This window comes from Haemaphysalis longicornis, unplaced genomic scaffold, assembly GCF_048455015.1.
Source record: "Haemaphysalis longicornis isolate Haplotype H1 unplaced genomic scaffold, Haemaphysalis longicornis Haplotype H1 scaffold_6, whole genome shotgun sequence".
Taxonomy (NCBI): domain Eukaryota; kingdom Metazoa; phylum Arthropoda; class Arachnida; order Ixodida; family Ixodidae; genus Haemaphysalis; species Haemaphysalis longicornis.
In genome coordinates this window covers 56,986,673-57,009,404 of record NW_027526407.1, presented here as the reverse complement: position 1 = coordinate 57,009,404, position 22,732 = coordinate 56,986,673, and the positions used below count along the sequence as shown (strand labels likewise).

The following is a 22,732-nucleotide window of genomic DNA, read 5'->3' as shown; positions in this document are numbered from 1 at the left end:
AAAAAAGAAAAACAACAACTGCAGCGTTTGTCGTAATCATAGCAACACTTGCTCGGAACGAGAAAGACACGTCATAGCGTACGCCCCTCCAAGGTGATGTCTAACGATTAGCATTTGCGAAAAAATGAAGGAGCTCACACTTATAGCAACAATGATGGAGTAAAGGTCGTTGCAGCAGCGGAGAAGAAGAAAATAGGCTGCAATCGTGGTCTTAAACCATCATGATGGTCGTGAAAGTTGCGTACAGCTTTGCTACCTTCAAGTCTTACGCATTAGTGCGAGCTTCCTTCATTTTTTTTTTCGAGCCTAGAAGACAAGAGTGTTGCCCTGGAAACTACGGACGAAGGCTCTGCTACTGTCTTTTCAGGGGAGTGCATTCTACGCACTCTAGCATCTGAAAAAAGAGGGAAGCGATTCAAAACCCCCTTTTTTTCAATACAGCTGCGACCAAAGCCGGTGTCGCAGGAGTTGCTACGTTTGAGCGTGATGGTGCACTTAACAAATTCCTCAGCCCACTTAAGTTCCCTAACATGGTTTGAAGGAGAAAGCCTGGTGAAACTTACAAAAGACTTCCTTACTGCCACAACGCGTTTGCGTTTGCATCTCTTTGTTCGCTTTTATTAGATGCAAAGCATCTCTTGCTCTCGGCTCCGTCGCCCATCCGCCCGCACCTCTCCCCCTCTCCCCACCAGCTGTGCGATAGTGCGCGCACTTCTCCTCCTACCTCTCTCTCCACGCCAGCTGTGCGATAGCACGTGCTCTGCTCCTCCTCTCCCCCTCTCCACGCCAGCTGTGCGAGAGCACGCGCGCTACTCATCACCGCAGCTGCGCGTCTCCTCTCTCATCTCCTCCTCTCCACTCCATCTGCTCTATATAATAAACCCGGTCCGCGTGCCGCTTCCTCAGTTACTCCTTCGGTTGAGTCACGCTGCGCTGTTCGGAGTTCCGTCATTTTCCGTTATTTGGATACCCAATCTCGTGAACACTTCGGAACCTCCGAGATGCTTCGCATCAACTCGGGGTTCCCTCGCGGGAAGGTGGTGTCATTTTTTTTCTTTGTCGTTTGGCGCGAATTACTTTGGCAGGCAGAAGACTGGTGCCACTTCACCCCAGTGTCCTCCAAATCGCAGTTCTCTAACGTGCACCTGCTCTACTCATGGGCCATTAGGTTCGCTTGTCACACACTATCACGTCAGTCCAACACAAGCTACAGGCTAACTCCTGTTCAGCTGCTGGCAATGTGGTGATGTGGAGTGGAGGTAACGCACTCGACTCCTACTTTCGAGACCAGGGTTTCACTCCTATGCAAACTCGTGTGTGTTCTAAAGTTGATAGTCTTTCTTGGGCTACTAAACGCAGAAATTTTGGCCTGTCTGTCTGTCTGTTTGTCTGCGACTTGATTCAGCCACCTGGCCAAAGTGAAACTAAATATGCGCAGTAGTGTTATATACCCACCGCTAAATCTAAATGTTTAAGTCTGGTGTCAATGTTCATACTTGTCAACATCGTTGAACAAAAAAAAAGACATTACGCAAATATAAAGCAGAAAATCAATACATAAGTGATTTTTACAGTTCCTTTATTAAAATTTATGGATGCTTGGCTTTTGCAATAGCAAATGAAATACTACTTCAATGGCAAAAAACCGTCGCCTGCTGGTGGCATTTAAAAAATCAATCCACAACAGCAACGAAAGGTTCCACTAGATAGGTTCCACTTTCCGCTTGGAACATTTGTGGAGTAGGGCAACGTGGCTCTATAAACGTTGTAGACGGGTGCCTGGATTCATGCGCGTCTCTCCCGTACGGCAGGGCTGGCATCGAGGCACCCGACTTGGAGCAGTGGAACGCGATAAATTTAAATCGACTTGAGCAAACCTCTAGCGTGTTATCTTGGGAGGAACGAGACGGGAGAGGAACAGCATGAGAGGTGAGCGGGAAAGAGAAGGGAGGCATTCACTTGGCAGGGGCGCCAGACGACTATAGTCTTCCGTCGACATTTGCAACGAAAAGAGCAGATACGAGGCCATTTTTTATACGTGGTCATTTTCTGTACTGGGAAACAATGCCTATTTTTTGCCTAAAGGGCCCTCACCTCAATATATATGAGTCAAAACTTGAGGAGACTGTCAAGTGTGACGCTATCAGAAGGCTTCAAATTCGGCAGGCAATGCAAGTTATTCTGACATATTCGTGACGTTATTCTACTTTTCCCTTTATATTGCCTGGTGCAATAAAAACGTCTTAGCTGTTAGTCAGCACCCGTGTTTGTGTACTTTTCCTGTCCTCGTTTAAGCACTGTTTTCACCGTATAATGAAGAATCAACTAGCCCAAATTCGAACCTTAGTTAGAAATAATCTGGCCCTCCCAAATGCCCCCGCCTCTCAAAGGAAATCAAACGTCATTCTAAAGACCGGAGTTATGAGCGGCGAGGATGCAACGTTGAAACTAAAGGCTCCAGAAAAAAAGCCGTTCCACTCAATGTGAAAGCTGTCGGAAGTGCAGAGCAGCGATTCGCCATAATGGGCTGTAGCGCCGTTATACGCTCATCGCTACCACCCAGTGCAATTCAAATGTCCCGCCTTCACAGTACTCACACGTCCCCTGCCTGAAAATGCGCCAGCGGGAGTTCTGTTCTCTTTGTGCTTGCTTTTCCTCCCGCATGTGCCGACATTGCACTGCCACTTTTTTTCGCTTACTATCGCAAAAACCAACCCAACGAGCACTCCTAACTAAATGAACGCGGGTGCTGCCGGTTAATTACGTATATTTTGCCTCAAATGTACCCGCAGTTTTCTTTGTGCTAAACAACGGGGAGATGTATGACAAGCGCCAGCGGTTCACGAGTTTCGAACGCCTATGACTATATAAATCGCTTGGCTTTCAAAGCGTCTGGGTTACGCTGCGACGACGGAACGCCATGTGGCTCTACTTGAGTCCAGCGAGCGAGCTACGATGACAAGGTGAGCCCCTAAAGTGCTCTGCACTTAAAACAATGTTTTAATAATACAGTACAGAGTTCAGGCTGACCTGTGTGCCTTAAGGATTCTCTGAAAAAGGGCCTCGCCAATCTGGTTCTCAACTGTCGTGTTCCCTTGATCCAGAGTGATGAAGAACTGGTTCTGGAAAAAACGAATAAAAAGACATCAGTAAGTGCATGCTGCAAGACAATATTGCGGCTTCTCGACGGTGCTACCATGGTTCTGACTGCAACTGACCATGTCGACACTTACAATTATCCGACCTAAAGTCATAAAATGCCTTTGCAAGAATTCCACGGCTGCCGAGAAGAGCCACACTAATTTAGAAAAAATAAATAAATTCGTGGGTTGTGAATTGCACAGCAGTACTGTTAACTGCAGACTTCACAAACAAAAGTTACCGGATATGTGTCTCTCTAAGCGCATTTTTTTGTGCCTTCTCGCTAACATTGATTTCTCAGTTATGAGCTCAGTTCATTAATCATCAGTCTGTCCTCAGCAGGGACTTGGCATGAAGCACTGTGATGGGAAAGAAAGAAAGAAAGATTCCCGCCAACTCACCTCAATGTAGATGTAGTGCTTGGCGTTGACAATGTTGTCAATGTAGGCGGAATGAATGGAGGACTCGACGGCCTTAATACCCGTAGACCAGTTGCTCGCACTGCGCAATATCTGCAAAACGAGGCCTCAACGTCAGTCTCAAGCACGCAATATCACAAAAACTGGATCGTCGTAAGTGTCATCATTATCATCATCACTACCACCCCCCCTTCAATATCATCAGCCTGTTTGTATTTTCTGCTTGATGAAGCACTCCACCATGTGCTCCCAGCCATTCTTGTCTAGTGAGGGCCACGCCCATTAGTCTAAACTTATGCGTCTAAACTCATTTTTCGTGCAGTGCAAGACATTGCGAGGTGAGTTCCTACGCAAACTTGCTCAGATAATGTGCTCCAATGAGCGCTAAACAGCACATGAAATACAATGAACACAGAGAAACAGAAGCAGAAATGTGAAGGTCAATTAATTAACTTAACCAACAAATGGTACGTATGTAGATGTGTGTGTCTGTAGAGAAACTTGTGCCCTGGGGGGAATGCGAAGGTTATGAATGAAGAACTCACCAAGGGTGCAAACTTTTCTGTTTTTTTTTGCTTCCTGTCGTAACAAAATTCTCATCTTCACGGAAAGAAAGAAAGAAAAAAAAAAAAAAACGCCCCCCAGGCCTTCCTTGGTGTCCCTGACTGTTGGTTTTCCTTTCCGTGTTAATTCGACGAGTCCTGCATTGCCAATTGTGTAAGCTATATGTGTCTGTGTCTTTGTGTGTGTAGATACTTACAGAGAGTGTACAAAAAGTGGGAAGAAAGGCTAAACACGCAATGCCCTCAGGAATACTGTGCCCGGCAGAAAGTGAATAGCAGGTTAAAAAATTCACCATTTATACCTAAAGAAAGTTGAGAGAACCCCGAAAGCTTTCCCACATCAAAAGTGTGTCAAAACTTCACTAAAAGTATGCCCAACCGTCGCTGAAAGTGCGCCCAGTCGATCGTCAAACCTCCGAAAACCCAGATTGCAAATGAAAAATGAACGCATGTGATGATTTTTCGCACACTAAGTAAATGCATCTACGAACGATCTAAATGTACACCGATACGTGGTTTATGAGATAAAGGTATGCTATTGCACTCCTTCGTGATCGATGCATCTTATCTACCGTTCCTTTCTCGCAATTTTCAAGTAACTATTTTGACACAATGAACACCTGATTTGACGCATGCGCCTTGTGTCTAAAGATCTTGTCAGAGGTTTTCGGCTGACCAACCAGTCTCTGGGGAAACGCATTGGTTTTTTGACACAATGACATCGGCCCTACTAAGAAAGCTTTCGCTTTAAAAGGAGTTTCTTTAACGACAGCTCCAGCATGAGTGGTTTGGAGGCGCTTACCTGACAATCTGCGGTGTACAGAGTGCCGACAGCCGACTCCGGCAGCGTGGGCTCCAGGTCGACGCCTTCGTACGACTTGGGCAGGAGCCAGGGGTAGTTCTCATGCTGCTTTGCCTTCTCAAACTGCGCGTACAAAGTGAACAGCCTTCATGTTTCTGAGAATCCCGAGTTTTGGTAACTCGTACGATCGACTCGAAACACTGAAATCAGGGAGAGCTGCTACTTATACGTAAAATAGAAGTCTGAGAACGCCTAAGCACTTCTCATGGGTTGTGAATGCGAAAGCATTGAATGTCCAGTTAAACGTCTGAGATGCCTGGCTAGTGCTTCGCATTGTCCAAGGGTTTTGTTATCTTGCCGCTTGGGACACTTTTTTTTTTTTTGCTTTTCGACCAACTTTCGAATGGCTTCGGTCTGTCTCCTACGCATTGCACTGCTGCTCGCTCCAGTTGCTTCTCGGTCCACTTTCGAATGGCTTTGGTCTGTCTCCTACGCATTGCACTGCTGCTCACTCCAGCTGCCGGGTAACGGGAAAGCTGACGGCAATGGTGAATTTCTCCACTTGTCTATTTTCTTGCGATTTAAATCACTAAGAACGGGAGCCAATCCGTGTTAAATTGCCAACATTTTGAAAACAGCTGAAGTGTGCGAGGGTGCTCATAACAGAATTGATCTAGAACTAGAATATTTACATCTGCAATTTTAATGCTTAGTTCAGATCCCTTTGGTGGCACGAGTGGCAAGGAACCATTTCGAATGCCCGGCCACTTCAAACACCAAAGTTGAATGAGCTGTAAAATTAATTCCAAGTGGTGCATCAAAAACTGATTATGTTATTGCATTCAGCAGGGTTCATAGTATTGGAAAATATAAAGATTGCGGTTCTATAGCTAACACTGTTTTGTTTATTGTTCCCCCAAAAATGGCTATTTATCTCTAATTATCTTGGGAACTAATTGACCAACTGAAAAAATAGTGGCATATTTGAAATCAGTGGGAAAAAAGCAGCAAGACTGGCAAGTCTCACAGAGTTTACTTAAAAATTAAAAGGAGCTGTTTTAAGAGCAATGTCCCCACATATATGCACACACACGCATGTGAGAAGGTTTATATACACAAGTGCCACCCACAGAACAAAATATACACTACGCATAAAGAAAGGCTGCCAAATCCGACACGATCCGGAATAAACACAATCCCTTTATTTCACGAGTTATCATACGATACCCAGTGTCCCGCTCTAATTCCACTGGTAAAGAGCCAGAAACATCGCTGTACAACCACTGTACGAGACAGTGGATTGGATGCAGCTGTTATTTTTTCAATTCAATTCAATTCAATTCAATTCAATTTTATTTTTTCTCAACATACTACAATGTCGATGGTCTCCCTGTCAAGAAAGCTGTTGCTACAGCTTGACAGGGCCAGGGAGCAAAATGGGAAGCTCAATGACAACTGTTGAAAGTACAGTGCAGTTAAAACAAGGGATACAGCATGACAGTACCGTTGACAAGATTGTGTAAGAATAGGCCGATAAACATCACCAAAAGATACTTGCATCACGAGTTTGAACGCATTGGTTCGGCGTCACATAATCATATGTACAGGTAAAAAAAACAACAGACCAGACAATTCACGCATATTTACACAAACGACATAGCAAGTAAAATTCAAAAACAATCATTTCTGACAAACACATTACGTAAGAAAGTAGAACTAATCACTGTGTTTTGCACAGCTCACTTCTGAACCATCGTAACAACCCCCCTTGTGCACAAATGAACGCACGGAGCACGCTTTCTTGTCGACGAAAGCTACTTTACTTCACGAGTGGGTTGAGTTCTTAGCAGTGAGCTAACATAAACGAGTCATGTGTGCAGTTCAGGACGCTTGTAACGCATGGTTGGTTTTAATACCTTTCGAAGTATCTAGCAGTTCGCTCACTACCTTGGTGTAGTTCCAGCGCTGCACAAAGTGGCGGGCGACGTCCCGTGCCGCCGCACCGCTGACAGCCGCTCCGATGTCGTGCCACGGCATCCTCGGTGTCACGTTGCGATCCACAATGTCTGCGAGTTCGTTGAAATGGCAAAAGTTTCTTTTTTTGGTTGCGCCGTTTAGGGGAATGTTTGCGTAAAAGGCAAGGGGGAAGGAACTAAATGGTGGGAAGGCTTACAAGGCTTTAAAAAGTGGTGTATCAACAACTGGAAACGTTAAAGGAATTTCTCACTTTTTGAGGGAGCATGTTGAAGGCTTGGCGCCGCTTCAGCTTTTTGCAGTTAAAGAAAGCCAGGCACAGAAAAGGACAACACAGGGCGGTTACTTTAGGTATTTTAGAAGCCTTTGTTGAGAGTCATTCACTAATTATGTTCTCAGGAATCCGTGGGCATCCGCAGGAGGTGAGGGGGGGGTCATAGATCTGGGGTAAAGGCTGTACGCAACTTTGGTTTCCCATTTAACTCTTTCGTTACCGCGCAAAATTGACCAATTTTGAAGGGTCTAACAAAACATTTTTTTTGTGCTATAAATATTGGTTAGGCACACATTGCAGTGACATAAAATGCAGATTATTCCACGCGCTTTCCAACCATACCAGTTTTAATAATGTTTTCCTAAATAATAATTGCGAAAAAAAATATCGAATTTGAAAATTTTGTCCACGCGTCGAAGAAAATAAGAAAAAGTAAGTTGTGTATAATAAACGACCAGTAGTAGAAAAAATTTAGAATATACATTTTGTAGGTAGACATTTCAAAAACCCGTCCTAGAAAAAAAATTGAGTTGCGCAGTGCAATTTTTGAGATATAAAAAAAAATGTTAGCGCGCGTGGTGCCCGTGCCATGTGGTGAAGCCCAACCACTATTTCAAATTTTGCTATTTTAGATGGTTCTCTGGAAGAAATTTGGTAGTTTGACATTATTAAAGGCCCAAATTAGCCTCCACGTGATGTAAAAACACCTTGTCAATGATTACGACCGGCACAATATTGAAGGCAAGCAAGCGATGTGAAAAAAAACGGCTTGGAGTTGAGAACCAAACTCTTTGGTGGATGCTTGTTGACGTTCTGATCATCACTTATCAGTCAGAACTTTCATTTGCGGTTTATTATCATGTTCTGACTCACTATGGTAGCCCTGCTTGCAGGAATAAGGCACGATGCGCTAGAATCATGCCCAACAAGCTTTCACCAAGCCGCCGTCAGGCTGTGAAGCGAGTTCAGCACCTCGAGCCTACTACATTGCAGCGCCACCTAACAATTTTGAAAAGAAACAAATACAAGGCTGTTGGAGACTTCGTCAGAATAGATAGTACTACTAAGACGCGACACTAGACCTCCGGAAATACCTCGTATGAAACCGAAACTGGCCGGTGAACAGCTGGTGGTGTTCAAGGCCAATTGGAAGCATTCTCCTCGTCTGAACTGATACCCGACGACTTGGTGTTATCGTTTGACTTTCAGCGGAAGCTCTTATCGCAAAAGCAAGGCGTAGATAAAGTGGAAGCGCGAGCGGCATGCTTGTTTTGAGGAGCAGTAGCGGGGAACGGAGGCGCCATGGCAAATGAGCTTGTAGTTGGGTAACTGCGTAGTAGCGCCAAATATGAATTTCGCAATGCAAAAACGAAACCGAAACTGCTGGAAACTGGTTGAAAATGGCAGGCACACTTGCTAGACATGCGGGGGACCATCAGAAATAAGCTTTGGGAGAATAAAGCTGCCCTTTGACCGAACCAAAGATCATAAGTGAATAGCTGGGGCCATTTTCAAGTAATTATCACCTCTCAACACTGTTGGATTACAAAGTTGACCTCATTATTTGGTATTTGACTTGCCAGGAGCCTTTTGACAAAAAAAAATATTATGGTAATGCAGCCTAACCACGATCTGCATCCTTTTTTCTCAAGTGCAGCAGCCACGCCCCCTTCCTCAAAAACACACGCACCTAAGCTCCCAAAAAACGCCGTCAAAAACCTCAATGTCGCCGGAGCGGGAAAATTTAAACTGATTCTAGAAGGGCAGTGCCCAGACTAACCACAGGCCGCATTAGGTGTACGAGAAACAACTACAACATGTTGAAATAGGCAATATAAATCATCGATCACCGGTGATCGATTTGAGTAGGCGTGGTAACGAAAGAGTTAAAGTACATGTGAGGGCGAATTGAATATTCATTTCGTTCATAAATGTCTTGAAAGTACACCGATTCTTAGTGCTTGCTTTTTTTTTTTTTTGCAAAATTTTTCTGTGGCACTTATTTACCGTATTTTCCGGTGTATAAGTCGCAGTTTTCTTCTGAAATTTTTGTTGGTGCATCTTATCTACCGTTGCGACTCATGTATGGAATAAATTTGGTACGTGGCGGCCGCGCGTGGTCCGCACTCGAAAAGGCACCTGTGCGCTGCGTGATGTCAGCGCTCGTTAAGAGACACAGCTCTACGGTCTAAATGAATGAATTATTTGTTAGCAAGTTGGAGGAAGAAGGCTTCGATGGTTTTGCCTAAACGCCGTATGTAAGAAGTACATGCCATCTGTGTGTATCAATAAACCATTTTTGAGAAGTTCTGTCTAGACTTTGGACGGTATATGCACATGTCTAGCACTGCTTACCGGGGGATGCGTTCAGAGGCGGCAGCCACCGCAACCATGTACTTTCGCTGAACTTTCTAACGAACTGATTTTCTACGGGTTTACCTGATTAACAAGTGCGTTTTGTGCACTTATACACCGGTGCGACTTATATACGTTTTTTTTTCTTTGGAAAAACTGCCGTTTTGAGGGGGGTGCGACTTATACAAAAGTGCGACTTATAGACTGGAAAATATGGTAGTGCCGTGACCCTTTGGAGAAATTTTTGTGGATGGCCATGCACCCACAATGACGAGGCACAGGGATATGTTGTTCTGCTGGCCTCCAGTGCACCCACATAATTACAAAAGTGCTCACAAAATGCAGTGGGTGATTGCTGCTTCGTCTTGTAGCCTTGTCACGTCACCCTCCCCCCCCCTCCCCCCCCCACCAAAAAAAAATGATGGGTACAAATGAACTTTGACTTAAACAAGTCACTGAGACCGACAAATTATTTGGTTAAACTCAGAACTTCGTAACACTGAGAAAGCATAAGGCGAATGGGCAATAGTGGGGAGTGGGGGCAATCCAAATTTGCATGTTAAGTGGGAAAATTCGCGAAATCGGGTATCATAAAATTAAGGTTCAACTGTACCGTCCTTCTGGAAGAAAGGTTCTTTCACTGGTTGCCAGTGCTCAACTGGTGAAGTCACACAGCTGACCATTAACTAAGGTGCTGCTTTAGCAGACCAATTGCCGAGGAAGCACTTTGCAAAGGTACTAGCAGAGTCCGTCAATGCTTTTCTGGTCATGAAACTCCCGGCCGAGTTTTGTTTGAGGACAAAGGCTCCTGCGAGAGGCGCCGCCGCAGATCGGAGGGCTAGAGTACCTACATTGACGCGCGTCCGCCGTACAGAGTGAAGACACGTATGCGTTGCGCCGCCATTTTGGTTCGCTCGCTCGCCGCCGCAGCAAGACATTGTAACAAAACCGCACCGTAATTATCTCCACAACGCGGTTTACTGGCGAAGTTTGAACCATCGTATCTGTATCGCGTTGCTGCGTCTTGTGGGAGACAAAAAGAACAGCGCGTTGAGCACTTCGACCCAATAGGGGCGGCACGGGATCGTTCAAAGGGTGTCTCCACACTGTACAGCGGTCTGTTCTCGAGGTATCCTACAGAGGGCATCGGGCCGCCGCCGCTGCAGCGCGCGTTCAGCCGTGCGCGGCAGAACTTGCGTACGTGTTTGGCGGCACTTTTCTAGATAGAAACGGAATGTTGGTAGTTGTGCCTTCAATTGTGGCTACAAAACGAAGCCTTCAGGATTGCAGCCCTTGCAGGGAAGCTGTATGCGGAGAACGCACGCTCAAAACTGCCGACTGCTATCTGTGCTTGATTTTTTAGAAGTCCCCACGAGCCCTGCTAACACCGCAAGGAGCGTCTGCTACGCGCCGCACTCCCTTCCGTCCGCTTCGCCGGCTGCCCTCCGATCAACGCCAGCGCCGTGGCGCGGCCTCCCTGAGCAGCGTACGAAGCTCTCCCATAGCGTGACGGCGAAGTTTCACGACCAGAAAAGCATTGACGGACTCTGGTACTAGCTACCACTCCACCGATCCACTTCCACACACTCATTCACCCAGCCACCCATTCCTCGAACAAACTGCACATGTTAGAGCAGAACCGTTCTGCGCTAAAAGCAGGAAGCAAGAGTATATATAGGGGGCGAGATGGCTCATTGCGGCAAGCATGGACAAGCAACCAGATAATGTCACAATGACAACCAACGCGAACTGCAAAACTTTGTAACTGCGACGGTGAGGGAGAGGGCAACAGCATTTGATGGACGAAATGATAGCGGCCACAATTCGTTCTGGCGCTGCGCTGTGGAATACCGATCGCAGTGGCCACGCATTTTCTTCTCCTGCTACAGGTGCCGCTGGCTTAAGGGTTGAAACTGTCCTCAAAACAGCTTCCTTTGATTTTTAAGTAAACTCTGTGAAACTTGTCAGTCTTGCTGCTTTTTTCCAACGGATTTCAAGTATGCCATTATTTTTTGAGTCGGTCAATCAGTTACCAAGACAATGAGAGATAATTTACTATTTTTGGAGGAACAATAGACAATGCAGTGTTGGTCATAAAACTCTAATCCTTATGTTTTCCAATGCTATGAACCCTGGTGAGTGCAATAAGAGAATCGGTTTTTTGATGCACTGCTTAGAGCTAATTTTACAGCTCATTAAACTTTGGTTGAACTAGTGGCAAGGAACCATTTTGAATGCCCATTTCAAACACCAAAGTTTATTGAGCTGTAAAATTAGTTCCAAGCTGTGCATCAAAAAACTGCTTCAATTACTGCATTCATCAGGGTTCATAGTATTGGAAAACGTAAATATTACAGTCTTATGACCAACACTGTTTTGTCTATTGTTAATCCAAAAATGGGTAATTATCTCTAATTATCTTCGTAACTAATTGAGTGACTAAAAAAATATTGCCATATTTGAAATCAGTGGAAAAAAAGCAGAGTTTACAAAGTTTACTCAAAAAATTAAAAGAAATCGTTTTAAGGACCATGTCCCCCTTTAACCGAAGTCAAGCACTTGTGACATTATCTGACCTCCCTAAGAAGCACCGTTTCGCCTGCTACCTTGTTCTTACTCTGGTAGGTGAGAGGGAACGACCCGCAACCTTGATATTCTCCTCTCTCCCACATAGAGAAAGAGAGAGGAGGAGGAGACCCACCGACGAAGGGGTTGTCCACCTCGGTGAGGTCCTTGAAGATGAAGTTGGTGTAGTCCTTGCCCAGCCAGTACTTGGCCGACCCCTGCACGTCCAGGGCGTCGTCCAGGGAGCTGGCTCGCAGCTCTGACTGGGGGATCTCCGACCTGTCCACATGCGTCCGTCCATTGATCAACAGCACTGGCCATTACCACTCTGAACACCGATAGAGGAGTCTAGAGCGAATACAGTTCCTAAACACCCCCACACAGACTTGGGTACTCCAGCTAGCAAACAATCATTTTCAACGAAAGGCAACCATTAGCAAGAACAGTCAAAGCCAGGACTCATTTCGCAATGAGATGTGCAAACCACATGTAGGCCAGGCGGGATCGAGGGAATACAACTTGTAGTTTAGGAATAGAGTGAATAAATGAAAAGGCATTCTTGATGCCTTTATAAACAAAAAAGAATTTATGTGAGGAGCCTTCATGATGACCCTGAACCAATTAAAGCTCAGTTGAACAACATCCAGCAAACCTTCCCTCTCCTCCTCTGTTGTACATGCACAAGGGTGCATGCTGCATATGCACTTTTGCGCACTGTTCGTTTCTAAGTTTGCTTCTGCCTAAGTTGGACTGTAGGCGTGCTAGGACTCAAGCTTCAGTTTCTTGACAACAACTCTTAACTATTGCTTAATAACTTGAACTGGAGGCGTAACAGGACCCAAGCTTCACTTTTTCAAGATCAAACCCTAAAGATAGAAATCAGCACTTGCAGTAACGGGCTTTCAGTGCCAAGCGAATGCTTAAATTAAGCTAGGAGACCTGTCATAGCAGGCTTTTTCTCGATAGCAATACTGTGACCAATGGTATTCTCTGAAACACTCTAAATGCTCCTAAGAATTTCGCATTTGGCTTCCATCAGAAATATGACCACGCAGACTGCAAACTGAACCTATATGTCCTCTTTGTTCAGTGGCGTAGCCATATACTTGCAAATGCGCCCATAAGGAATTAAAAACAACAATAACAACAACAAAAAAGCACGCACAAAGGCCATTGTTGCATTTCAAGGTTGCTGACATCTTTCTCGTGGCTATCGTTACTATTTAAAGATGTTTACGTATTTTCTAACCTTTAAGAAAAAAAAAAGGCTATACAGTCGAACACGGATATATCGAACTCCAAGGGGATCGTGAAATAGTTCGATACATGAAAAATTCGATATAAAAAATATCGGCTCTGAGACCTCACCTGTGGGGGACAATCATTTACCGATCTGCGCATTGAAAAATGACAACTAATTCTACACTCACGATGCAACAGGATGCGTTATTTGCGTGGAAAAAAAATAGCTGATCTTGGCCAGCTTCTTCGTCCTGGAAATAAAATTCAAGACGCTGGTCTCGATCTTCTCGAGACTATCCAGGTGCGACAGCCCAGTTCCTTCCATGTCGCCGCAACAACGCCGAATCAAGCTGAACGCAGCCGCCACTTCAGCGGCGGAGTACGATCGCGCAGCCGCCTCCTCGTACAGATGATCTGCGCCACTCGAGCTTATCAGCTTGGGTGACTGCAGCCGCAGCTACAATATTCTCATCACAGAGGCTCGAAACAGCCTGAACATTGCTGTCAGCGTTCACGAAGTCGTTGGCAGACACTCCGTCCACTTTTTCCCTCCTGCCTCGACCCGCTGAATGGCTTTCAGCTTTGTCGCAAAGTCCAGGTTCTTGCGCTTCTCTACACTGGCTGCAGTTGTAGCAGCCATTGCTTCCTCATTGGTTCACCCTCATCCAGTCGCACGTGTTGTGAGACACTTACATGACGCTTGCACAACTGGAAAATTCCAGCCATTCACTGCGCCTTCGCACACCATGCGCAAATAACACGCACGCAAAAGAAGAACAACGCGCACGCAACACAAGAACTCTGATGGTAACGATTCCAAGGCTCTCTGAAGGTTCTCCATAAAGCGCTCGCGATGGTCACCTCCGAGAGAAACAGCAATCTACGAAAGGTGCAGGACAACTCTCGAAAGAGCAACAGCAGCGAAATTCAAAAGAAGGAGGAGGCCGCCAGCACCTTCGTTCCTTCTCATCCATTTTCCGAGGCGACATCGGGGGAACACAGACCCAGAGAGAGAGAAAAATATATTTTTGGCAAGCCTGGGAACGTAGCTAGCCGAAAAAAAGAGCTGTTCCTCATTTCGGAGAGCGTGTGCAGTCGGAGCGCAGTCAGGGCATCCCTACCTCGCACTGTGACATTTTCCTGGCGTTTTGGGCTTCTGTCCCTGTCGGGTTCCGGCGAAGGCGCGATGTCGCCCGCTAAGCGACTGCCAAAGAGCACCTTCCAGCTCACGTGGCGTTCGATATAGCCAATGTCGGGAAAAACACCGTTCGATATAAACATACTACAGCTGAACCTCGTTATAAGAGACACTGATGTAAGAGACAAATGGGTATAAGAGACACTATTGACCCACATGGTTGGCTGCCCTATCTTTCCCATTAAATCGACCTCTTTTATAACAGACATCGGATATAGAAGATTGGTTATAAGGGACAAGTCATCCTTGAACTTTAATCAATAATCTCGCTTGTAATAGACATTTTAACTTCAGACGCAGTGCCACCAGTCACTAATTGCAGCTGCTGCCATCCTGGAAGCACAGGTGGACGACAGACGCCTGCAGTCGCTATTTATTATAACTTCAGCAAACACACAGTGGTTCAGTCAGCTATGAAATGACGATGAGAAGCCCTGCCAAAGGAAATGCAACATACAGAAGTGGTTGAAGCTTACTGCCATCCATTGGATGGAGCGCGATCGCACATGCGGGTTCTCTTACTGGCATAGCTCCCAATCAAAAAGCATCGCAGATGTTGAGTCCTGCAAGCATAATGAATAGCCTGAGCACACAGCGGAAGAAGCTGTGCGCTCCGCCTATTCATCAGGCTTGTGAACTCAACATGTACGATTCATCTTCCACAAACGAGGAATGAAAAAAAAAGCTTGCAGAATCGGTTGTAAAATATCCAGTGTAAATACAGTCATGAAGCAAACAAAGATTCAGAACTGTTTCATAAATTCTGAGGGCCAAACATAAATTAGAGTGAATCTTTTGAAACATGCTGTAGCATTCTTTTGAGCTTGTTTTAGTCATAGGGTGCCCACATTGAACTAGGGTCTGATTAGTAAGTGAAAACATGGTACCCTGCTTATAAGAGACATCTCGTATAAGAGACAGAAACTGTTCCCCGGTACGTGTCTCTTATAAAGGGGTTCAACTGTAATTTCTATACTTTTACACAGCATTTTCGAGGGGACAATTTATGTGTTCGATATAGAAAATAATTCGATATACCCGTGTTCGATATACCCGTGTTCGACTGTAGTTACATTTTATGGTCTGTTAAGTATTTTTGAAACCCTTACAGAAAAAGCACACATTCCAGATATTGTTACTTTTTATGGCCGCTTCTTTTCCAATCTCTTACAGAAAAATTACTCATGGTGGCTCTCATTACTTTTTATGGCTGGTTATGCATCTTCTATTTAATTCAAGAAAAAGGCCACATAGTTTAAATGTTGCTTTTAAGGCACTTTTAACAGCCACTTACATATTTCCTCATAACTTACAGAGAAAACGTACACGGTGGCTATAGTTACTTATTATGGCTACTCACGCATCTTCTAATCAGTTAGGAATTTAGTTCTAATCAGGATATTATAAATTTAGTTCTAATCACTTGTGAGTTGGGAATCTTCTACAAGTTAGGATAGCACAGGAAAAGCATGCAGAGTGGCTATTGTCACATTTTAAAGCTGCTTAGTATTTTTCAATCACTTAAGAGAAGCCTGCAGCGTTACTTTTGATAGCCGCTTACGTATGTCCCAATTCCTTACAGAAAAACCACACAAGAAGACACTATTGGTTTTTTCTACATATTTCATAATTACAGAAAAAGCATGAAAGACTGGATATTGCTAATTTTCAAGCCGTCTACATATTTTACATTTCACTACATATTATGAACGTATTACGTTTGAAGTATTATGTATGCCTACGTATCACTTACAGGTCTGTGAGGTTGAGCGAGTCCAGTGAGCCCTTCCGCGTTTGCCGGTGGAAGGCTTGCATTCCCTGCAAAAACCATGAGCGTTGGAGCACACACGATGGCGGGGGACGAAAAGATGAATGCGGCCTGACCGTGGACAGCACATGCAAAACACAACCGACAACACCAACAGGAGGCAACACCAACTTGTTGACAGACAAAAAGCGCTTCGGCGGGACGGACGGACGGACACATAGTGGCAGAACTGGTGGCGCTTGCCTAGGGAAGAGACTGTGGTGCATCGAGAGAACCGGTGCAAGGGAACCGGTATGGTCGTGACTGATTACTGGAAGCAATCCAAATTCAGTTACTACAAAGCTTTCCTAAGGTATGAGGGCATTTGTTCGTACACTTGGTCTATTTTAGCTCTACCCTCCATTTCCAATGCCCTGCGTTGATTTGCTTCTCTGCTCAGACGTGTCCCCCGTAAAAATGGAAAGCGCATTTCTAGCAAGAAATCTTAATTTCCAGCTTCATTTCTGACTAGATTTATAGATTCTAGCTGGAATCAACAGATTCTAACTAAAAGACGTCTTAGTCTAGCTAGAGACAATTATTTCTAGTTCGCAGGTTTTTTTTTTCTTTCAGCTGGACTGACAAATGTTAGCTGGAAGTAATAGCTGCCAGCCGGAAAAACATCTCAATCCAGATAGAAATGAGCTAGAAACTGAATTTTCAGCTAGAAAGTCTGCCTATTCCTAGCTAGAGATATTTTTAGCTAGAAGACTAGATGATAGCTGCCAGCCAGAACAAAATCTCAATCCAGCTAGAAATTAGCTAAAAAATAAATTTCTAGCTAAAAATTCTGCTTATTCCTAGCTAGAAATATTTCTAGCCAGAAGAACTTTCTGGTTCAATAATCCAGCTAGAAAAAATATTTTCACCTAGGGTGGTTGCCTGTGAGAGGTGCATTGAGTGTTTAGTGTAAGTGGAAGAAATATACATTTCTAAATTTGCAAGCACGTTCTTTCATACATGATTGTGTTTCACATATCATACCAGACTAGCGTATCCTATCTCTGCTTTTTGACCATTTTTGCTGTTCACTAACAACCGCGTGCAACGGTTTGAGGTGTATGCAACTAGCATGACATGCAACATCCCAATCACGGCATAAGAAGTATTTATTAGGTAATACTGTGCCCTAAAAACCCCCAAGATAATGTTCTCTGTGAGCGAGGGCTCTTTCAAACAAGTACGGTTTGTGTTGTGGAAAATGCATTGAGCTGCTACACGGTTTTTAAGACTGACACACTATTGGAAGTTGCGCTGCTTAGAATTTTCGTTTCAACGCTGACAACACTTTTCACATCGCATCCTTATCGTCTGCTCCAGGCATGTGATTGCTGTGCTACCAGTAACTGGGTCTTGTTAAAAATGTATACGACTTTTTCAGTTACTGAATGCACCTTACCGCATTTTGGCATTTTTCTGTTGATAAACTATGTTCCTGGCAAAACAATGACTAAGCATAAATATCACCCAGCAATATGCTCCGGCATTCGATGGCCCTATTCCCCCGTGAGCACTTCCCTATTTTGCTAGGTCGGGTCAAGATGAAAAAGTTGCTTCTACTCGCCGCTACGTGTTGGTCGAGTGGGGACTTCTTGATAGCATGATTGATGGCGGTGAATCGGTTGTACACTTCACATGTTGTCGCTTTGGCAATCCAGAAAAAAGAAGTGAGGGCCATTTCCCATACTTCTCCTACAGTGATTGCAACACATGTCTGTGATTGATTCAATAGTCATTAGAAAAAGTCTAGCGGGACATGCAAAAATGTTATGAGTGGACGTTCTTTGGATGTGCGTGGGACATCTGTCAGTTCTTCAATGACAAACTGACGTGCTAGGGAGTGACATTTGATGGATGTCCCAGGGCTGCTTGGGTGAAGGTGGCATTAAAAATGACTAAGTGCAAAGAGAACTACACTACAAATAAATAGCCTAGACTGACGAATAAATAGCCTAAACGCCAACTTCAGCTTTGAAAAGGTAGCTTATTCCTAGAGGTTATGTTTTAGCTCAGATTAGTGGGTTAGTATGTGTGCCTCAACAAGCAACCCCCTTGTCTAACCAAGAAGCTTGACAAACTAACAAATCTTTTTTGGTGCCCTAAAACTATCTCCCAATGGGAATATGAGTGCGGATGTGAATGGGAATGTGAAGAACTTAGTACCGATCAGATTTGTGTTCATCTTAAAAACAGGTGCCAAAGCATATGGTACTTTGCTGATAGGGCTGTCGAACAAGTGTGGGTGCAACATATTGTTCTTATTTGAAGCAGAAATTATTTGCATTTTGGAAAGCGCCTCACTCGTGCTACATTTTCTTTCTGCAATCAGATTAGCCTTCAGCTTAATGCCTAGCTATTTATTATTCTCCTGATTTTATAACGATTTATTCTTTCATAACACATCCCATAATGCTTTGGCAAGGTTTGTGCTGAAATGGTGGCCCCACGTTAATGGAATACCACACTAAACCCCAATTGTTTCTTTATCTGCAAATGCTTCCCCTTCAATTTTGCCCATCCTTTAACAATCCCGTTTTAAACGGATACAGTACAGCAAAAACCAACACAAAGTGAAAGTGCAGTCGATTGTTTGCTAACCTGACCTTGCATGACTGCGAAATTTGGGTTGAAATGTGTAAAAAATTGCATTGACCGAAGCACAAATACGTAGGCTCACACTGTTGCGAGATTGTTAAATGTGCTCAAATTAAGTGGCCGTATTTAATGTGCCTATGTTAAACTAACAAGAGTTGATCGTATGCCATACACGAAGAAAGCAGGCTGTTGTAAGCATGGTTATTAAGACCAGGGCTGCATTGACAAGGTACACTGAAGTGCACTGCAGAAAGCATTGAGAGAGGACATGCGAGGATGCACAGACACGCAACTGCATATACGAACATGCATACATAGATACATACATCCATGCTCTGGACACATATACATGTACTTGTTTATCTGTTTGCATTTATTTGTTATTAATTGTCATTCATTCATAATCTGTATTTGTTCATATTCATGTGAGCATAGTTTTGTGTAAAGTGAACATGTTTCTATGTAATTATGTGCACATACTCTTACCTAATTGCCCAAATGTACTGGAAACAAATATGCACACACCTGTACATACACACGAGTAGATACATTACACATGTATGTCTTCATAAGTACATGTATGTATTTATGTACAAATATTTATATAATTATGTGCATGCATTCTTCTGCAATTACATAAACATACTGCACCTACATGCACATGAATACATGTATGTACACATGCGTAAATAGATTGCACATGCGTGCGTAGAGTACTTAGGAGTGCGGTTACACATGTACATGTACTTTTATGTACATGTCTTCTAGCCTAACGTAAGTGTGTTTCTATACAGTTATGTGCACACATTCTCACATTAACTAAATAAACGTACCGCACACACATATGCACACATAACTGTACATACACACGTGTAAATACATTGTACTGCGGGCATGTATATACAGTACAAGTACATTTACATATGCATGTGTATGTACTTACGTACATGTGTTTGTGAGTAACATATCCATATGCCATACACACATACACACACATACCTGCACGTATATATGAACATATATGAACATGTACAAGTATGCTTACACACATATAAGCTGAGAAAGAAACACGTACTTGTCCAAAGCTTTTGGAGCGAGATGTGCGTCTGCCTTGCGCGGTTTGTGCGGTGCTCAAAACGGACGTTACCTCTGCTTGTTTCTTTAGCTTCTGCAACGCCTGCACCGGCGGCAAACGGGCCGACAAAACCAGCCAGGGTGATGCACCAACGACGAAGCCATGGCAAACAAACACGGCCCAGTTAATTAACAAAAACAAGGCAACAGCAACATCATGCAGAAAAACAGCAAAAAATAAATGGATGCACTAGTACTTCGTTGTTTTCTTTTGCAAGTTAATTCTGTCAACCACTTTCAAACATGAGACATGCAGGTATGTCTAGCCAAGCAAGTATGTACTATGCCAAAAAATAATAAAAAAAAAAGAACCATAGCCAACAGCAGCTAACTTGTCAGCGTAGTAAGCTCGTAGAGGTTAGCGACAGTCATGCATGTTAATTAAATTGTTAATAGTTAAGGTTGGGTGCATCATTCCATATCCTAGCCCGTACAGAATGGCATAAATTAACGCAGAACCATCATGCAGCAGTTAAATTTGAAACAAACAGTTTTTGGCAAGCACAAAATGCTTCTTTTTGGTCTTCCATGTAGAGGTGGTCGTCGTCTGTGTAGCCTTCATTCTTCAGTGAACACTTCCTCTCCAACCTTAATGCATTCCAGCAAAACCGTGACATTATTAACAAAAAAGAAAAATTAAAGGCATTCCACTCAATCTGAAAGCCGTCGGAAGTGCACAGCAGTGATTCGGCATAATGGGCTGTAGCGCCGTTATCCGCTCACTGCTACCGCCGAATGCAAATGAAATTTCTCGCCTTTGCAGTGCTCACAAGTCCCCTGCCTAAACTGCGCCAGCGGGAGTTCTGTTCTTTTTGTGCTTGCTTTTTCTCCCGCACGTGCCGGCATTGCACTGCCACTTTTTTTCCCCACTTACTATCGTAAAAACCTACCCAACGAGCGTTCCGAACTAAATGAACGCGGGCGCTGCCAGTTAATTACGTATATTTTGCCTCAAATGTACCTACAGTTTTCTTTTCGCTAAACAACGGGGAAATGTATGACAAGCGGCAGTGGTTCACGAGTTTCAAATGCTCATGACTATATAAGCCACTTGGCTTTCGAAGTCTCTGGGTTACGCTGTGATGACAGCCGCTACGACGAAACGCCGTGTGGTTCTACTTGGGTCCAGCAAGCAAGCTACAACGACAAGGCGTGCCCCTCAAATGCTCTGCACTTAAAAAGTTGGACTTGCCACAGAGCGTAGGCCCCTTTCTGCCTTCTTTGCACAAAGTGCATTCCATTTGATTCCTGCGCCAAAGCTGCTTATGCCACTCTAGAAGATGCCTTCAAGATGTCTGCACCTGAGAGCTGTTCGCGTAGAAGTATAAAACACTGAACACGTGGATTTCAATACGCCAACTTGTTTTGTTTATTTCTTTATATGTGAATTCCCATAGCTTTGCAGTCTTCCTCGATTTCAACCAGCTAGCAGATATCCCTCCCAAAGCATTTATTTTTGAGTCGATGCTCAAGAGTGCTGCATTTCAAATTCTTACGGGTATTCAAATGCTAAATGCTGTAGCTGGAAAGAACAGAACCCCATTGGTACTGGCCTACTCTGTAAAGGCTAGGATATGCAAAGGTGCTGCAAGAACAAAAAATTCACTCATGTTTTGGTGCTGTCACAGCTGACTATTTACTACAGCACAGACAGAACTACATCACCACTGATTTACGTTCTTCTCAAAGAGCACTGGGTAGAGCTTGTGCTGCAACTTTTCGTTATTATACTGCATATTTCTGATCATCAACTGCGAATTCCATTTATAAACTGAATTAAAGAAAGAAATAAAATATTCTGCAAGACACCTTCTACCTGAGCTCCCATTTGTTACAGAGATAACAGCCACAAAGCTGGCATGATGTGAAAGCTACTGTTACAATTTCAGGACAATTAAAAATATTAATGAATGATTAATTAACCCCGCCATTTTCTGAGCCCTGTTTCTGCAAAGCACATAAGAAAAAAAAAAATCAAGGAACACATAAGAGGCTCTACAAATTTAACCATCATTTTAAGTTATTGAAATTGACTGGCTGATTCAATTTACCAATTGATATTTATTGACTGAGTAATATAAATGATTCATTCAGCCGTTTCCTGAAACCTTTGACTATCCCCCTTTCTCAGTATGTGTTGCATATGCTCGATTTGCATGAATGCCATACATCATGGCTGCACTGATTCCAACTAAATGACATCTTATGCTGCAAAATTAAAAGCTAAATCCCATGTTTTATGACTTATGACTTTGGTCATTATGCAAAGCATTTTCACGAGCTATTAGAGGGCAGTGATTTTACTCCTAAGGCATAAACTCTATGAGAAACCGGGACTGTCAAGAGAGTGGTATAAAAAGAGTGCTGCACATTCAAAAATCAGGATGAAAAAATTGCTGGTCCGGAGACATTAACTGCTTTCGAACTCAAGTCGTAACACAAGGTCTGCCACTCCACAGTACTGAGGATGTTTGTTAAGCATGCTTTAAGGCTCCAACACTACAAGTTAGCATTAGCATGCATTCAACGAAACAAGCTTGTTATATTCACGCGAGACCAAATTCCAACTGCTAACCACCACAGCCATTTCAATGCTATGTTCCTGGGAAAGCCAAAATTTCCAGATAGCAGCCTTGGGCCATCCTTGTAGCACATGCAAGTAA

At 43.9% G+C, this 22,732-nt stretch overlaps 1 protein-coding gene across 5 annotated transcripts in view; it reads right to left on the bottom strand.

Annotated features, from left to right (window-relative positions):
- Positions 1-22,732, bottom strand: part of Pld (Phospholipase D) — a 120,436-nt gene that overhangs the window by 12,800 nt on the left and 84,904 nt on the right. For 4 of the 5 annotated variants that reach the window (XM_077674421.1, XM_077674419.1, XM_077674420.1 and 1 more), the window contains exons 15-21: positions 20,011-20,112; positions 16,287-16,351; positions 12,230-12,372; positions 6,873-6,991; positions 4,926-5,048; positions 3,543-3,653; positions 3,031-3,122 (exon numbers count right to left, since the gene is read on the bottom strand). In XM_077674421.1, coding sequence (XP_077530547.1) covers positions 3,031-3,122; positions 3,543-3,653; positions 4,926-5,048; positions 6,873-6,991; positions 12,230-12,372; positions 16,287-16,351; positions 20,011-20,112 — 755 coding nt within the window. The remainder of the gene's footprint in view (positions 1-3,030; positions 3,123-3,542; positions 3,654-4,925; positions 5,049-6,872; positions 6,992-12,229; positions 12,373-16,286; positions 16,352-20,010; positions 20,113-22,732) is intronic. The other variant, XM_077674425.1, reaches the window with a different exon arrangement.